Here is a 16,404-nt window from a genome sequence, read left to right as displayed (position 1 = left end):
CTCATACATAAACCTCATACACACGCACTTACCAGAACGCCCTCCTACTGTCTCTACCTTGTAAGCTCTTCGGAGAAGGGACTCCTTTTCCTAAATGTTACTTTTATGTCTGAAGCACTTCCCCCTTTATGTGTTATGTATATGATTGTCACGTATATTACTGCTGTGAAGCGCTATGTACATTAATGGCGCGATATAAATAAAGACATACATTCATACATGCAGAGTAATTCACACAGCACTCGTTCGTTCATGCAGAAGAACATGCGATCAGGCAAGCAAACAGTACTTTTATAAGAAAACCTACCACAGTATCAGTACTTTTAAATCCAAATTTGACACAGTACCAGTACTGATGGCACTGTCAGGCATTCCTTGTTCTTCACATGTAAAACCAATAGATGGCGCTGTGAAACATCTTAACTATTATTTGTAACCTATAGATGGCGCTGTGACATTCATAATGCTTTTCATGTAAAGCCAACAGATGGCGCTGTGAAATGTATTGTATTGTATGTCTTTATTTATATAGCCAGGATCCAGGGCAGGAAGGGAGCGATGTCATCAGGTACACCCAAAAGAAAAAAACATATAAACAATCATGGTGCAGTATTCTCGCAAAACCTGTGGTAAATTGCTTGCAAAACTTGGCTCTTATAGATTGCCTACTTACAACATGTAAGATATATTAAAGCGAGGATCATATATTTCTCTGAGACTCCAAAACGTGGTGTCAGATGAATGCAGTTGCAGCACGCAGTGTTAAATATTGATAGGGGACTGGATCAATGATGTTCCATAAGACTTTCAACTAATATAACAAATGATCGCATTCACATAGGGTTTTAATTGTGACAGCTGGCCGGTACTCGGGAGATGTTAACTCCAATCCCTTCTGTAGCGCTCCACGAAGGTGCCCCCTCGTCCGGTCGCGGGTGGACGGCGTCTGACGTCACATCCGGGCCTCGGAGTGACGACTTCCGGTTGGGGCGGGTACAGAGCGGGGTGTTGGTATCGCAGTGCCGGCACGGTGTCCTCAAGGGTGAAGCAGCTAGCCAGACTGTGGTTCAGCTGCACTGCTACTAGGCTCAACGCGTTTCGCTGTATCCACAGCTTCCTCAGGAGCAATCCTGGATACAGCGAAACGCGTTGAGCCTAGTAGCAGTGCAGCTGAACCACAGTCTGGCTAGCTGCTTCACCCTTGAGGACACCGTGCCGGCACTGCGATCCCAACACCCCGCTCTGTACCCGCCCCAACCGGAAGTCGTCACTCCGAGGCCCGGATGTGACGTCAGACGCCGTCCACCCGCGACCGGACGAGGGGGCACCTTCGTGGAGCGCTACAGAAGGGATTGGAGTTAACATCTCCCGAGTACCGGCCAGCTGTCACAATTAAAACCTTATGTGAATGCGATCATTTGTTATATTAGTTGAAAGTCTTATGGAACATCATTGATCCAGTCCCCTATCAATATTTAACACTGCGTGCTGCAACTGCATTCATCTGACACCACGTTTTGGAGTCTCAGAGAAATATATGATCCTCGCTTTAATATATCTTACATGTTGTAAGTAGGCAATCTATAAGAGCCAAGTTTTGCAAGCAATTTACCACAGGTTTTGCGAGGATACTGCACCATGATTGTTTATATGTTTTTTTCTTTTGGGTGTACCTGATGACATCGCTTCCTTCCTGCCCTGGATCCTGACTACTTGTAAGGGAATCAGTGCATATTCCCAGTGAAGGTTGAGAATATTTCAGTCACACCTTATATCTTAATATTATACATTGTGTTATAATCTCTTTATTATATTACACTGTTGTTCTAGCGCCGATCCAAGTCACTGGGTTTCACTTTATTAATATAGCGCTATAAATGTACATAGCGCTTCACAGTAGTAATACATATCATATAAATAACAAATAATATAAATAACAGGTCATGGGAATAAGTGCTTCAGACATAAAAGTAACATTAAGGAAGAGGAGTCTCTGCTCCGAGGAGCTTACAATCTAATTGGTAGGTAGGGAGAACGTACAGAGACAGCAGGAGGGAATGCTAGTAAGTGCGTCTGCAGGGGGCCAAGCTTTATGTATCATGTGTCCAGGATTATCCAGTGCTATTCATATGCTTCTTTAAGCAGATGTGTCTTAAGGTGGATAGAGAGGGTGCTAGTCGGGTATTGAGGGGAAGGGCATTCCAGAGGTGCGGGGCAGAAAGTGAGAAAGGTTTAAGGTGGGAGAGGGTTTTAGATACAAAGGGGGTAGAAGGAAGACATCCTTGAGCAGAACGCAAGAGTCGTCGGGATGGTGCATAGCGAGAAATTAGGGCTGAGATGTAAGGAGGGGCAGAGGAGTGTAAAGCTTTAAAAGTGAGGAGGAGAATTGAGTGTGAGATACGGGATTTGATCGGAAGCCAGGAGAGGGATTTCAGGAGGGGAGATGTGGAGACAGATCTAGGAAAGAGTAGCGTGACTCTGGCAGCAGCGTTTAGGAAAGATTGTAGGAGAGGCAGGAAGGCCGGACAGCAGGAGGTTGCAGTAATCGAGACGGGAGAGAATGAGGGCCTGAGTCAGAGTTTTAGCAGTAGAGTAACAGAGGAAAGGACGTATCTTTGTGATATTGCGGAGGAAAAAGCGACAGGTTTTAGAAACGTTTTGAATATGAGAGGAGAATGAGAGAGAGGAATCAAGTGTAACCCCTAGGCAGCATGCTTGGGCTACTGGGTGATTGTATTTCCAACAGTAATGTGGAAGGAGGTAGTAGGGCCAGGTTTGGCAGGAAGTATAAGGAGCTCTGTTTTTGCCATGTTAAGTTTCAGTCGGCGGATGGCCATCCAGGATGATATTCCAGAGAGGCATTCAGAAACTTTGGTCTGTATTTTTTTTTTTTTTTTTTTTAGCCCGGGTGGTGAAAAAGGGATTCCACCTCAAAAACCGTGCTCGTGGTCAAGTGAGACCAGGTGCGCTCCACATGTGACAAAGTCTTCTCCGGAGAGTAGGCCAGTCCGTACCAAAAGACAGTCCTCTTCAGCCGAAGCCAGAAACAGTCCTGCTGTTACATTGACGTCGTCATCCGAGGAATCCGACGTCCATCCTGTTCCCTCCTAGTGCAGCAGACGCCGCAGGAGGGTCCAAGTCTTTAGGGTGTTCGGCTGACGCCTACTAACCCACCGTGATCTTCTCCCGAGGGATTGGCGGTCACTAGCCAGCACTACAGTCTTTACTCTCCGAAGAAAGGGGTGACGTTAACCCAACACCAAACAAAACAAATTCATGGTGCGAGTGCTCCGGTGCTCTGTGCAATGCAGTGCGGGGGTTTTTTTTTTTTTTTTTTTTGTAGCCCGGGTGGTGAAAAAGTGATTCCACCTCAAAAACCGTGCTCGTGATCCACGCTGTGAGATCAGGTGCTCTAAAACTTGTGACGAAGTCCGCTCCGGAGAGTAGGCCAGTCCGTGCCATAAGCAGTCCTCTCCAGCCGAAGCCTTGGAGTCCTGCTGTTACATTGACGTCGTCATCCGAAGAATCCGACGTCCATCCTGTTCCCTCCTAATGCAGCTGACGCCACAGGAGAGTCCAAGTCTTTAGGGTGTTCGGCTGACGCCTACTAACCCACCGCAATCTTCCCCCGAAGGGATGGCGACTACTAGCCAGCACTCAGTCTTTGCTCTCCGGAGAGAGGGGTGACGATAACCCAACACAAACCGAAACATCAAAAATCCATGGTGCGAGTGCTCCAGTGCTCTGTGTGATGCAGTGCAGGAGGTGCTCAGACGTACAAACACAAAAAGGGTGTGCACGAGTGCACGCCCGGCCCCGTGCAAGGCCAGGCGGGTGAAAAAATAATTGGCTTGTCCCCTCAGCGGAAGGCAATAAGGGGGGCCAAAGTGCGGGAAAAATAGGGGACGGTGCAAAAAAAATCAGTGCAGATCAAGTGCTCGTAAGTGGAGGCCGGACGTGCCAAAACGACCAACCACAGTGCAGCAAGTGATACTCCCCAGGTTATCCAGGCCTGGGGTGCAAGATTAAAAAGCCCGGGCTACTTTGCATCCGCCCTCTCAGCCCATGACCAGACCAAGTGATGCAAATAGGGCCATCCTTCACAGGACAGACCCTACACTTGATCTTAGCCAAAAGGCCGAGAAGCGATGCAGTGCGGGGGTGCTCAAACGTACAACACAAAAAGGGTGTGCACGAGTCTGTATAGCAGGTGTAAGGTCAGGGGTTGAAAGGTAAATTTGTTTGTCGTCTGCATTGAGGTGATATTTAAACCCAAAAGATGTGATTAGGTCACCTAGAGAGAGTGTGTAAAGAGAAAAGAGAAGGGGTCCCAGGACAGAGCCCTGGGGTACACACACACACACACACACACACACACACACACACCCACCACCACCACCACCACCACCACCTATATCTATATCTATATATACAGACAGACAGACCAATAGATGGCACTATAAGATATTTGGGAATCTTGTTTATACACATGCACACACACCAATAGATGGCACTATAAGATATTTGGGAATCTTGGTTATACACATGCACACACACCAATAGATGGCACTATAAGATATTTGGGAATCTTGGTTATACACATGCACACACCAATAGATGACACTATAAGATATTTGGGAATCTTGGTTATACACATGCACACACCAATAGATGGCGCTATAAGATATTTGGGAATCTTGGTTATACACATGCACACACACCAATAGATGGCGCTATAAGATATTTGGGAATCTTGGTTATACACATGCACACACACCAATAGATGGCGCTATAAGATATTTGGGAATCTTGGTTATACACATGCACACACACCAATAGATGGCGCTATAAGATATTTGGGAATCTTGGTTATACACATGCACACACACCAATAGATGGCACTATAAGATATTTGGGAATCTTGTTTATACACATGCACACACACCAATAGATGGCACTATAAGATATTTGGGAATCTTGTTTATACACATGCACACACACCAATAGATGGCACTATAAGATATTTGGGAATCTTGGTTATACACATGCACACACACCAATAGATGGCACTATAAGATATTTGGGAATCTTGGTTATACACATGCACACACACCAATAGATGGCACTATAAGATATTTGGGAATCTTGGTTATACATATGCACACACACCAATAGATGGCGCTATAAGATATTTGGGAATCTTGTTTATACACACATACACCAATAGATGGCACTATAAGATGCTGTGAATCTTGTGTATACATATAACCAATAGATGGCGCTGTGAAATACTTTTCATTCTATTTTGTGTATCGCCCCTCCCCCCTCACCGCTCTGTAATAGATGGCGCAGAGATAAATTGTATTTAATTTTCCTAACAAAACGAACATATGGCGCTTTGAAATCTCTGATCTATTACATATAAACATGGATAATAAAAGAGCAATACAGGCACTCTATGTAATGAAAATCCAAAGACCTGGTGCTCAGCGATACTGTGGAGCAATTGTGTACCGCTTCAAAAGTTTTCGGGTAATAAGTGGAGGAAGCAAGGCACTTTGGTCTTAACCAAAAAAAGTGTGTGTGTCGAGCACGTGCATTTTAAGTGAAACTTCTTTGTGTTTTGTCACAGAAATTATATTTGTGATGGTGTTTTTAATTAAAAATCAAAACACAATTTCAGTGCCTAAACTTATAGAAGATTGACTTAGAATGCGTGTTTTAGCTTTTTGCACTTCTATATTTGTGAGTCTCTCTCTCTCTCTCTCTCTCTCTCTCTCTCTCTCTCTCTCTCTCTCTCTCTCTCTCTCGTCTCCGTGTCCTGCTGTTGGTGAGCCAGTGCCTTCTGCACAGGCGCACCTAGCTGGAGCCAGCCGCCCCTTCTCCCCTACCCCCGCCGGAGGTGCGAGCTGTCACTGCCTGAGTTTCCTGGCCTGGAGCAGCCCCCACTCTCTCCCCCTGGCGGAGCTGGTGTGCGTGTGTCGCTGCCTTCCTCCTCTCCGATGACTGCTGCTGTTGGAAGTTGACGTCGCTGATGGCCTCTTCTGCCAGCAGTGCCATCACTTCCGTCACCCCCACACTAAGGAGACTCATTAAGGTCAAAACAGCATGGGTGGTTTCTTGGACTTTCGGCTAAGATCAAGAATTTGCCTCTCGACTATATGGCTATTACCAATGCAGCTTAAGTAGGATGGTCTGTGGCACGAATGGGTCCTCTGGCTTGTTGAGGGGTAGGATAGCCCCAGGTCCACATCTCCCCTGCGCCTTTTGGCTATGGAGGGATGGTATTCTTACAACCGGCCCATTAGGGCTGGGGTGCTCCGGCACAACCCACGGGCTAGTCACCATCCCTCAAAAGAGGGAAAACGACCTGATGTGAACTCCCTTGCGGGCCGGTTGGCCAGAGGGAGGAGGAGACGGATGTCCTGAATTCTAATGGAGGGAGGCATCAATGTCCCCGAGGACCTAGGCCTTGAGGCTTAAATCCTCAGGGAAATGAACCGAGGACTGGTCCTACTTCGAGAGGACAGTCCAAGGGCATGCACCCTCGCCACTGAAGTGGCTTGGGCCCTTCATTGAGAGGGGGGGGGAAATAAATCAAAAGCAGTGACATCACATTCATTACCATGCAGTCCATTTACTGGCACAGACTTTTTCTCATGTGGTAGGTGTGCGCAAAGAAGTTTCACTTCAAAAATGTAAATAAGCCAAATAGAAATTAAACTTTTTTGGTTTAAAGGAAGTGCTTTGCTTCCTCTACCTATTACTTATAAAGAGCAGATGGCACTGTCAGACATTCCTTGTTCTTTACATGTAAATCCAATAGATGGCGCTGTGAAACATCTTAACTATTACATGTAACCTATAGATGGCGCTGTGACATTCATTATGCTTTTCATGTAAAGCTGTGAAATGTCTATACTTCTATATATAACCACCAGGTGGCGCTGTGAAATGTCTGTACTTCTATATATAACCAACAGATGGCTCTGAGATATATTAATTATGCTTTCCAGATAAAGCAAATTGATGTCGCTGTTTGATGCTTTTGTATTGTGTACAAAAAACTAATTTATATCACAGTACCAGTACTTTAAAATACAAACCTGCCACAGTACCAGTACTTTAAAATACAAACCTGACACAGTACCAGTACTGATGGCACTGTTAGGCCTCGTTCAGGGTGCTGGCTTCGGAGGGAGGGCGTGCTGACGTGCTTGCTGCAGTGAGAAACAAAGTATTCAATTTGAATACTTGTTTTCAAGGTAGCTACTGCCCTGCCTCCGAAGCCAGGCGTTGCCGCTGACGACAGCTCAGTAAACGAACATTTTGTTTCTTGGAGCTGAAGCCGCGTCACAGGGACCAAGGCAGCCAATGAAATCATTCTTCAGAATGATTTCATGGCTGCAGCTTGGATACTTTAACCCTGCAGCCTGTAGCCCCGCCCCCTCCCCAACGCTGAAAAGTCAGCTGGGGGATAATCACATGTCGCCAGCAAACTCCCAGCACTGCCTCCCGCACGCCCCCCTCCGAGTCCTCAGCTGCCTCCCTGAACGAGCCCTTAGACATTCCTTGTTCTTTACATGTAATTCCAATAGATGGCGCTGTGAAACATCTTAACTATTACATATAACCTATAGATGGCGCTGAGACATTCATTATGCTTTTCATGTTAAGCCGTGAAATGTCTATACTGCTATATATAACCAACAGATGGCGCTGTGAAATGTCTGTACTGCTATATATAACCAACAGATGGCGCTGTGAAATGTCTGTACTGCTATATATAACCAACAGATAGCGCTGTGAAATGTCTTTACTGCTATATATAACCAACAGATGGCGCTGTGAAATGTCTGTACTGCTATATATAACCAACAGATGGCGCTGTGAAATGTCTGTACTGCTATATATAACCAACAGATGGCGCTGTGAAATGTCTATACTTCTATATATAACCAACTGACAGATGGCTCTGAGATATAGTAATTATAGTAATTATTCCAGATAAAGCAGATTGATGTCGCTGTTTGATGCTTTTGTATTGTGTACAAAAAAACTAAATGATATGACGGATACTTATCCTATATCTGTATTTATACATTAGTCTGAACTTTGTTGAAGAATCCCAAACCCTTTAAACCAAGTTAAATTACTTCAGATCTGAACCGTGCTCAGTTTAGTTTTGGGAAACCCGTGGTTCCTGAGATTTACCTTTTTGAAGTGAAACTTCTTTGCTGGCACCGACCTAAATTCTCATAGGAATGAAACTCCTTCATGGAGACGCAAATGCGCCCCGATCAGGCGCGTGCACGATCGCTCCCCCGCTGGGTCAAAATTCTCACAGCACTCAGTCGTACATGCGATCAGGCAAGCACACCGTACTTTTATAAACAAACCTGTCACAGTACCGCAGTACTTTTATATTCAAACCTGCCACAGTACCAGTACTTTTATATCCAAACCTAACAAATACTTCTAATAATAATATACAACTAAGCGCTCTACCTATTAATTCCAAACCAATGAGGTGTCGATGCCTAATGTACCGATAGTGATTATAGTGCACAGAATAATAAATATTGAATTGTGACTACAGTGAAAAATCTACAAATAATGAGTGATAACCCAAAATCAATTAGTGAATCCTAAGTGACTAGTGGGTCAGTACTTAGGAAGGCAGCCAAAAGGCCATACAGCAAGTCAATCCAAAGGACGTGTACAATGCAATAATAAAGAGAACAAAAGTCCTTGGTGCAAAATAGTCAATAATACCAGTCCTGGATTATGATACTTAGACCACCGCAGAGACCAGGATACCTATCCAGAGAGAGAGAAAGGAATAGAGAGTCCCTTCTGGAAACACCACTGTCACCCAGAAGAAAGCGAATAGAGGATTCAGAGGAAAAAGAGGAGGAAGGCGAAAGGAAAAAAACAGAGCAAGGGAAACACCGGTAAAAAAGAGCAACATCTTCAACATCAGCAATTATGAATTAACTGCAGTTGAAAATAATGATCTTTCAAAAGGGCTCAATTTCGCACCAACACGGGGACCAAATATGTCCAATCGATACATAGATGTACACACATTTGTAAGACGCCTCACACTGAAGAAATACTATATGAAAGATGCCGTGAGGAAACTAATGAGAAAAAACAGAAATGCGCAGTAGAATATACGCTAAACCAATTAAAGGATACACAAATAGAACACGATCTATACTAAATGCATTAAACTCTCCCAGCAGCTGGCCCAAACTCTCACCCAGAGAGAAAAGTCCAAATGTGATTGCAAAAAAGGACCTATAGCGCACAGGAGAGCAGAAAACAAAAACAGAACATAGTGTAATCTGTAAGTAATAGATAGATCTTCCCTGCTATAAGAAATGCACGTACAAGATAATTCAAATCAAGCAAAGCAAATGGTCCTAGCTGGATACGTTGTAAAGGGGATCCACGTCGCCAAACTTCACTCAGCTCCTCTGTAGAGATACAGATGCTTAGCTCGGCCAGGAGGGGTTTTCTTCACTTGTAGGAGCTTCCTCTGAACTGGTAGGTTCAGCTATAACCGCTTCCTCTTAACTGATAGGCTCAGCGAGGCTCCAAAATAGATTTGGGAAAAGATAAGGAAAAGAGGGAGATAGAAAGCCCCCCTAGCATACTTTCCGTTCTCCGTTTTTTGTGTATTTTCCTTGTGTTTCATGTTTTTTCCCCTTTTCCTTCCCCCACCCCTCACTTTGTGACATGCCCATTGTGACACTGGTTTCTGCAAACACATTTGATTTATTTCTGGTTTGTTTTATTATTAAATATATTTTCTGCATTACAATTGTTTTCATCATTTAGCTATTAGACAGTGAGTGCTGGTACTTACGTCGATTTGTTAGTACTTTACAGGGGAATAAGGGTCCCCTTTTGTTCCATGCACCCTGCATTTTCATAAATGTATCACTATCAATGTGCTGTCTATCGCCCCCCTTTCCCCTTAAACAATGTACTGTAATTCTACATACTTTGTTTCACACCTTCCTTGTTTTAACTTATTTTGGTTATAACTCCACACTTATTCCAACTGACCACACTGCGTTTCACTCACATATATCTCAGTTCTTGCAACACCTGATGCCCACACTCGCAAAGAACTGACAGCATCTGAAAAACAAACACTGTTTTCAACCATACATGATCATTGTCCCCATGAATGACATGGACCATTCCACACACCTGGGTCCAGCAGGCACCCTGCGATAAACTGATCTCTCTGCTGGTGCTTAGATGCACGTACACACACATCCACCCCAGCAGTGGCGAGGAGACAAAATACAGTAAGTAAATGATAACAAACGTGCAAGGAAGTTGTAGAGAGGTAGTACATTGATAAAGTACAATATACATTTCTAGTGTTCGAATGGATAAAATGGTCAGGCCAGATGTATAGGAAAAAGAAGAATGTCCTTCGGCGCATAGGCTCAAGTGGATTATATGGACATAAAGAAATACAGAAAAAAACAATGCATTAATAGACAACCCATTGCAATCAGTATATAGAGGATAGATTCACAACAATGTAGAATCTTCTAATATATTTATTCTTATTGTTGCAACTTGGTGAATTAATGTCTTCTTATCAAAATTAATTGTGGAATTAACCCACAACAACTTCTATATTCACCAATTTAGATGTGTATTGAATTGCAAGTTGGAGTCCAAGGGAATATGGTAAGGGGGAGAACAATCTGGATCATTTTCACCTGATTTATAACTTTGAATCCTTCAGTTGCCCTCAGAGGATAATTGACGGATTAACACTTTGTGAGCTTATAGCCCAGATGGACCTCTGTGGTGTAGTCAATCAGGCTTGTGAAGAAAGAATATCATGGTGCAATGCATTTATTACAGGGACTTGGTTAAAACAATAATGCACTAACAGAAAAGCAGTTGTATGTCTGCGTTGTGGATAGCTGCCCAGCTCTTTTCTGGGGTCTCTGTCCTGTCTGTGTGCAGCTTGGCTTTAAATAATGCAAATTTCTCCGGCTCTTAATATCCTCCTGCTTGCGTGCAGCTTCTGGAGAAGTAGGTAGCCGATAATGCTGGACTGTGTGCGCTTGTGTTCTACTCACGGGCGCATGCGCGAGCTGCCGTCTTCCGTTTGGACAAGGGAATCCATGCGTCGTACAACTATGGCTATCTGTGAGGCTCAATCCAACGCGTTTCGCTATGAAGGTTCGTCAGGAATCCCTGACAAAGCTTCATAGCGAAACGCATTGGATTGAACCTCACAGATCGCCGTAGTGGGGATAGCGTTTAGCGCTCCTTTCCTTTCCTTTACAGGCCAGATGTATGTATTTATTATATTTGTGTCCTTGCAAAGACGGGATTACTTCTTTCGAGCCAATTAAGAATAAGAACTTTACCGAATCAACATTACAACATAAGGAACAGAAAAGTTAAGAAAAAAAGGATTAAAAGACATGCAGTGTAATGTGGGGGGAATGGGATTTGCAATAGATGGACATTGAATCGGTGATTAATTTACACTTTTTGATTTTCTGTCACTTGTTAGGTTACCAAGGTCTGAGGAGACATGAAAATAAATCGTTTATCATCCATCACATGTGCAATATGTGTTTTGTTTTCTTAAATTGAGTTTCTTCTTGTTTTCAGATTGTATTAGCAACGAATATTGCAGAAACAGGCATTACAATACCAGATGTGGTGTTTGTTATTGATGCTGGAAGAACTAAGGAAAATAGGTATGTCATCCTGGGGGCACCACAGTGTTCTTACATATTGTGTGAGGAAATTACTTCCTGATCATACAGTGTTCTTGCATATTGTGAGAGGAAATTACTTCCTGATCATATACCGTGTTCTTACATATTGTGTGAGGAAATTACTTCCTGATCATACAGTGTTCTTACATATTGTGTGAGGAAATTACTTCCTGATCATACAGTGTTCTTACATATTGTGTGAGGAAATGACTTCCTGATCATACAGTGTTCTTACATATTGTGTGAGGAAATTACTTCCTGATCATACAGTGTTCTTACATATTGTGTGAGGAAATTACTTCCTGATCATACAGTGTTCTTACATATTGTGTGAGGAAATTACTTCCTGATCATACACCATGTTCTTACATATTGTGTGAGGAAATTACTTCCTGATCATACACCGTGTTCGTACATATTGTGTGAGGAAATTACTTCCTGATCATACAGTGTTCTTACATATTGTGTGAGGAAATTACTTCCTGATCATACAGTGTTCTTACATATTGTGTGAGGAAATTACTTCCTAATCATAGACACACCGTTTCTTATTGTGGTAACATAAAATTGTTTTATTTGAGTTACTTTGTGCATTGTTATGATATACTTTCTGTCCCCTACATATATACATGTATTTACTGTGCACTGAGAGTAAAACATGTATGTATAACACAGTGTTAAAATATTAGATTGTATAAAAAAAATATGAAGCAGACAATATTGTGTATATTGAGGATGCTATCACAAATCGGACAAAATCAAACTAATGGCATTTGAATATACAATAGTCACCATACTAGAAGTATTTGTTATAGTTGTCAGTGTTGGTTTGTAAATGTGTGAACATGAAACCTGAAATGGTTCCTCTCCTTCAGCTTCTCCCTTTGTGGGATACAACTTTGTCACGTCTAATAGCCATAATGAGAAAGCAAGTCCTCTTCTCTACCTGATTAAAGTAGAGATCGGACAGGAGCAAAAACATCAGGACATCCAGGGAACAAATTAACATTCTGACAAAGTTTGAGAAGGGATTTTTTAAAATGTCTTTTTAAGCCATCTGTGTCACGGGGTTACTGGTTTGTTTCTCTTCACTGTTAGGTTTCATGAAAGCAGCCAGATGAGCTCGTTGGTGGAGACATTTGTAAGCAAAGCCAGCGCTCTGCAGCGCCAGGGAAGAGCTGGGCGTGTCCGGGATGGGTTCTGCTTCCGACTCTACACAAGGGAGAGGTACAGTGTAAACTGTCTGATTTACAAACCCAATCCTGCAGGGCGCACAGGGCTGAAGACTCTCTTTAGTTTTGACGGTTTAATGCCTCCAACATGTTGCTTCACATTGCAAGCTACTGTGTCCCGAAAAAAGGCTTAAAAAGCAATTTATCATGTGAGCAATTGGATAATCATTGTAACGTTCATTAAAGCACCTTTTCATTTTGGAACTGCTAGTACAATCCATTTCTCCAGCACTGGAGAGTTCAAAATAAAGATAAGACTCGCATTACATAGCAGGTTGATGTATTACAGAGTTGGGAAATATTCTGATGTCATCGTAATATCGCCATAAGAACAAAATGACAAACTCAATATTTTCATTTTTTTTAATTGTGATACTATTGTCTGTCACCCGTGCCGTTAGTGACATACGAGGGACAGTTGGTGACGGGGGTTGTAGCTGTAGCCTGGGTAAAGGCCGGGGGCCCGCTCTCTTGGGGGTCCGCTCTCTTGGGTGACAATATTTGTCTCCAACTGCGCATGCGCGAATCTGCTGATCTGCTCGCCGACTGCGCATGCGCTCCAGCACCCAGCAACATTTTGCCCAGGGGCCCGCGCATGTCCAGCTACAACACTGGTTGTTGACTTCCTGTTTAAGATGCGGCAGCCTCATAGAAGGCAGATCTGCCAATGTAAGAGGAGGTCTCGGCCGCCTCCTTCACTCTCCAGCCCTCGGTGATCGCTGGTGCAGCTATCCCTCCTCTGTTTGCCCTATTCATCTTAATCCCTTCCCTACACCCATCTCTGATATTCCGATAGGTGGAAGGAAGGGCGTTTTATATATTGTTTAAATATATATTTAAAAGTACCTTAACTTGTAATACATCTTAAAATGAAATACCTTCTAAATTATTTTTTTTTTATTATTAACATTCATTTAAAAAACATTTTTTTCCTATTAACAATATTTAGTACAATAAATATCTACAATGATAAATCTTTTCATATTGTATAGTGATAATGTTGTTGCTATTGCATAACCCTATTACAGCCTTTACAGTAAATTGAGACATTCAGCCAATATTCCCCTGTATTTGGGAAGTTAAGCAATATTAGTGTTTGCCACAAATAAACCCTATTTATATGGTATAATTGCTGCGACACCAAATTACCAGTAGATTTTCAGTAATTATGTTAACCAAAGTTAAACCGAGTTAACTGCAATAAAATAGCTAAATACTACTATGCTTATACAGTTTATTTACAGTTACACTACAATATGTCCATGTAGATTGCTATTTTTCTATATTAAATGCCCTGCTAAATATTTAAACAATGATCCATTGAAATCACATGATAAATAACTGCGCTGCTGTAGGTGACGATGAGCCCTGGTTGGAGAACACTGCAATGATGGATCTTATTTGCTTTCTGAGAGTGTCACCGTGTTGCATAGTGATATGCGGCTATCATTGTTTTTCCCTTTTACAAACAATAGCTACCTTCGTATCTCATATTTCTCATTCCTGTTCTTTTTCTGATTTTACATTTCGTTCCATTTCTGCCGTTGGCCAATTTTTTTCTTTTTTTTTCTTACAGGTTTGAGGGTTTTATGGAGTACTCAATTCCAGAAATATTGCGGGTGCCCTTGGAAGAACTGTGTCTTCACATCATGGTGATGTATTTCTGTACTTCACAGAGAATCTAGCGGGCCTAATGTTGGGGATATTTTAAGAAGGATGCATCCATTAATATCGGTAGCAAGAAAATGTCAGTGTGATGGGTTTTCCTTGCATTAGAATTACAATCCGGCTATGATATATAAAGTGTGTATGTGTGTGTGTGTAACACACATCCCTCCAACACCTTTTCTATCATATGTTCCATAATCAATGATTTGTTTGAACAACTTTTGACCAAATATTTACATTTAACACTATAGATAGGTGCAATAGTATATTCAGTATAGATTAGTTTCAGCATCTGATACATAACTAGAAACACTGCAGCGTTTTCAGACTTTCTGTGATTAGGGTTGAGTTGTAAAGAATCGCACACATTTTATGTTGAAGGCAGTGTGTGATAACACATTTCGCACCACCTAAGTGTGATATGTCTTTCTATGACCTAATCACTATTAAGTATATTTTCAGAAGTGTAAGATACTTGGGAGGGTCACTGCAGATGTTTTCCATTGCTTTGAGATGCACTCAAAGTTAATCAGAGAGCAATACAGTGATCAGGGATAGCGGTCCCAGTGTGTAACTGATGTAGCATTTCTATGAAAACTGTGTCCTAGCTTTAAGTGTGAATGCCTGCTCTGTTACTATAAATACAGGAATGTGACCGGATGTGAAGGTATCTCTTATTAGAAGTATGTTCACTTCTGTATTGTTATGTGTCCTAATTACAGAAGTGCGATCTTGGCTCTCCGGAGGACTTCCTGTCCAAAGCATTAGATCCTCCTCAGCTCCAGGTTATCAGTAATGCAATGAACCTGCTCCGGAAAATTGGAGCCTGTGAGCTAACTCAGCCCAAATTAACCCCCTTGGGCCAGCATCTCGCTGCATTGCCCATCAATGTGAAGATTGGCAAAATGCTCATATTTGGTGCTATTTTTGGATGCCTGGATGCAGTAGTAAGTTTAATCCAATATCAATTTCTATGTTTACCTAACTTCTCTATACATTTGTAATATTTTGGTTACTATTTATTTAGAAAGCGCGAACGCATCTTGTACATACAAATACTAAAGGTAAAGGGATAGCTTCGCTCTAAGAAGCCCAAAATGCACAGAAAAGACATTGTTCTTACCAGTTACATTATTTCCAATATGTTCTCAAATGTGTCCGCATACTAAACAAAATGAAAATATTTATTTTAATAATAATGTTCCCAACAAATTTGATTTGAGCCGCAAAGTTGTAATTTTCAGCGTTTTAAAGAAACCTAGGTGGACGATACAGGACCTCAGCCGGTCACTGCGTTTCGCCCAATGGGACAAAGCCCTCTTTATGTCAGCGCTTCTCGCCATCACTTCTAGATAGTGTGTCTGCAGCTTATCCTTCTCTACAGTTTGTAATCTTCCATTGTCTTTTCACTGTGACCCGCTTTGTAGCAGGTAGCGTGCGCAGAACTATTTGCACAGTTTAGTAAATTAGGCAGAGGAAAAGCTACTAAGATCAGGTGGATTGAAGAGACCTTCTCAGGGAGGAAACGATATAGTGCGCAGGTTACACACACGCAAAGCTGGGAGCTCAGTGCGCGGTTACTTTTAATGCTAAGTGTTATTGTTATAAAAACGAGGCATAGACTGTGACAGCAGATAAACATTTGGTTTATGCCAAAGAGTAAAGAAATATACTATATATCAAACAAAGAGAGATGCCTTACAGCTAGTGCATTACAAACACTAGACAAT

General features: G+C 42.3%; 1 protein-coding gene across 1 annotated transcript in view; it reads left to right on the top strand.

Annotated features, from left to right (window-relative positions):
* The window catches only part of DHX29 (DExH-box helicase 29), a 198,664-nt gene that overhangs the window by 127,248 nt on the left and 55,012 nt on the right, over positions 1-16,404 (top strand). Inside the window, exons 19-22 of the mRNA XM_075589152.1 lie at positions 11,665-11,753; positions 12,873-13,001; positions 14,583-14,658; positions 15,397-15,621. Coding sequence (XP_075445267.1) covers positions 11,665-11,753; positions 12,873-13,001; positions 14,583-14,658; positions 15,397-15,621 — 519 coding nt within the window. The remainder of the gene's footprint in view (positions 1-11,664; positions 11,754-12,872; positions 13,002-14,582; positions 14,659-15,396; positions 15,622-16,404) is intronic.

The sequence above is a fragment of the Ascaphus truei genome, chromosome 1, assembly GCF_040206685.1.
Source record: "Ascaphus truei isolate aAscTru1 chromosome 1, aAscTru1.hap1, whole genome shotgun sequence".
NCBI classification, from domain to species: domain Eukaryota; kingdom Metazoa; phylum Chordata; class Amphibia; order Anura; family Ascaphidae; genus Ascaphus; species Ascaphus truei.
This window is presented reverse-complemented; position numbering and strand designations above follow the sequence as displayed.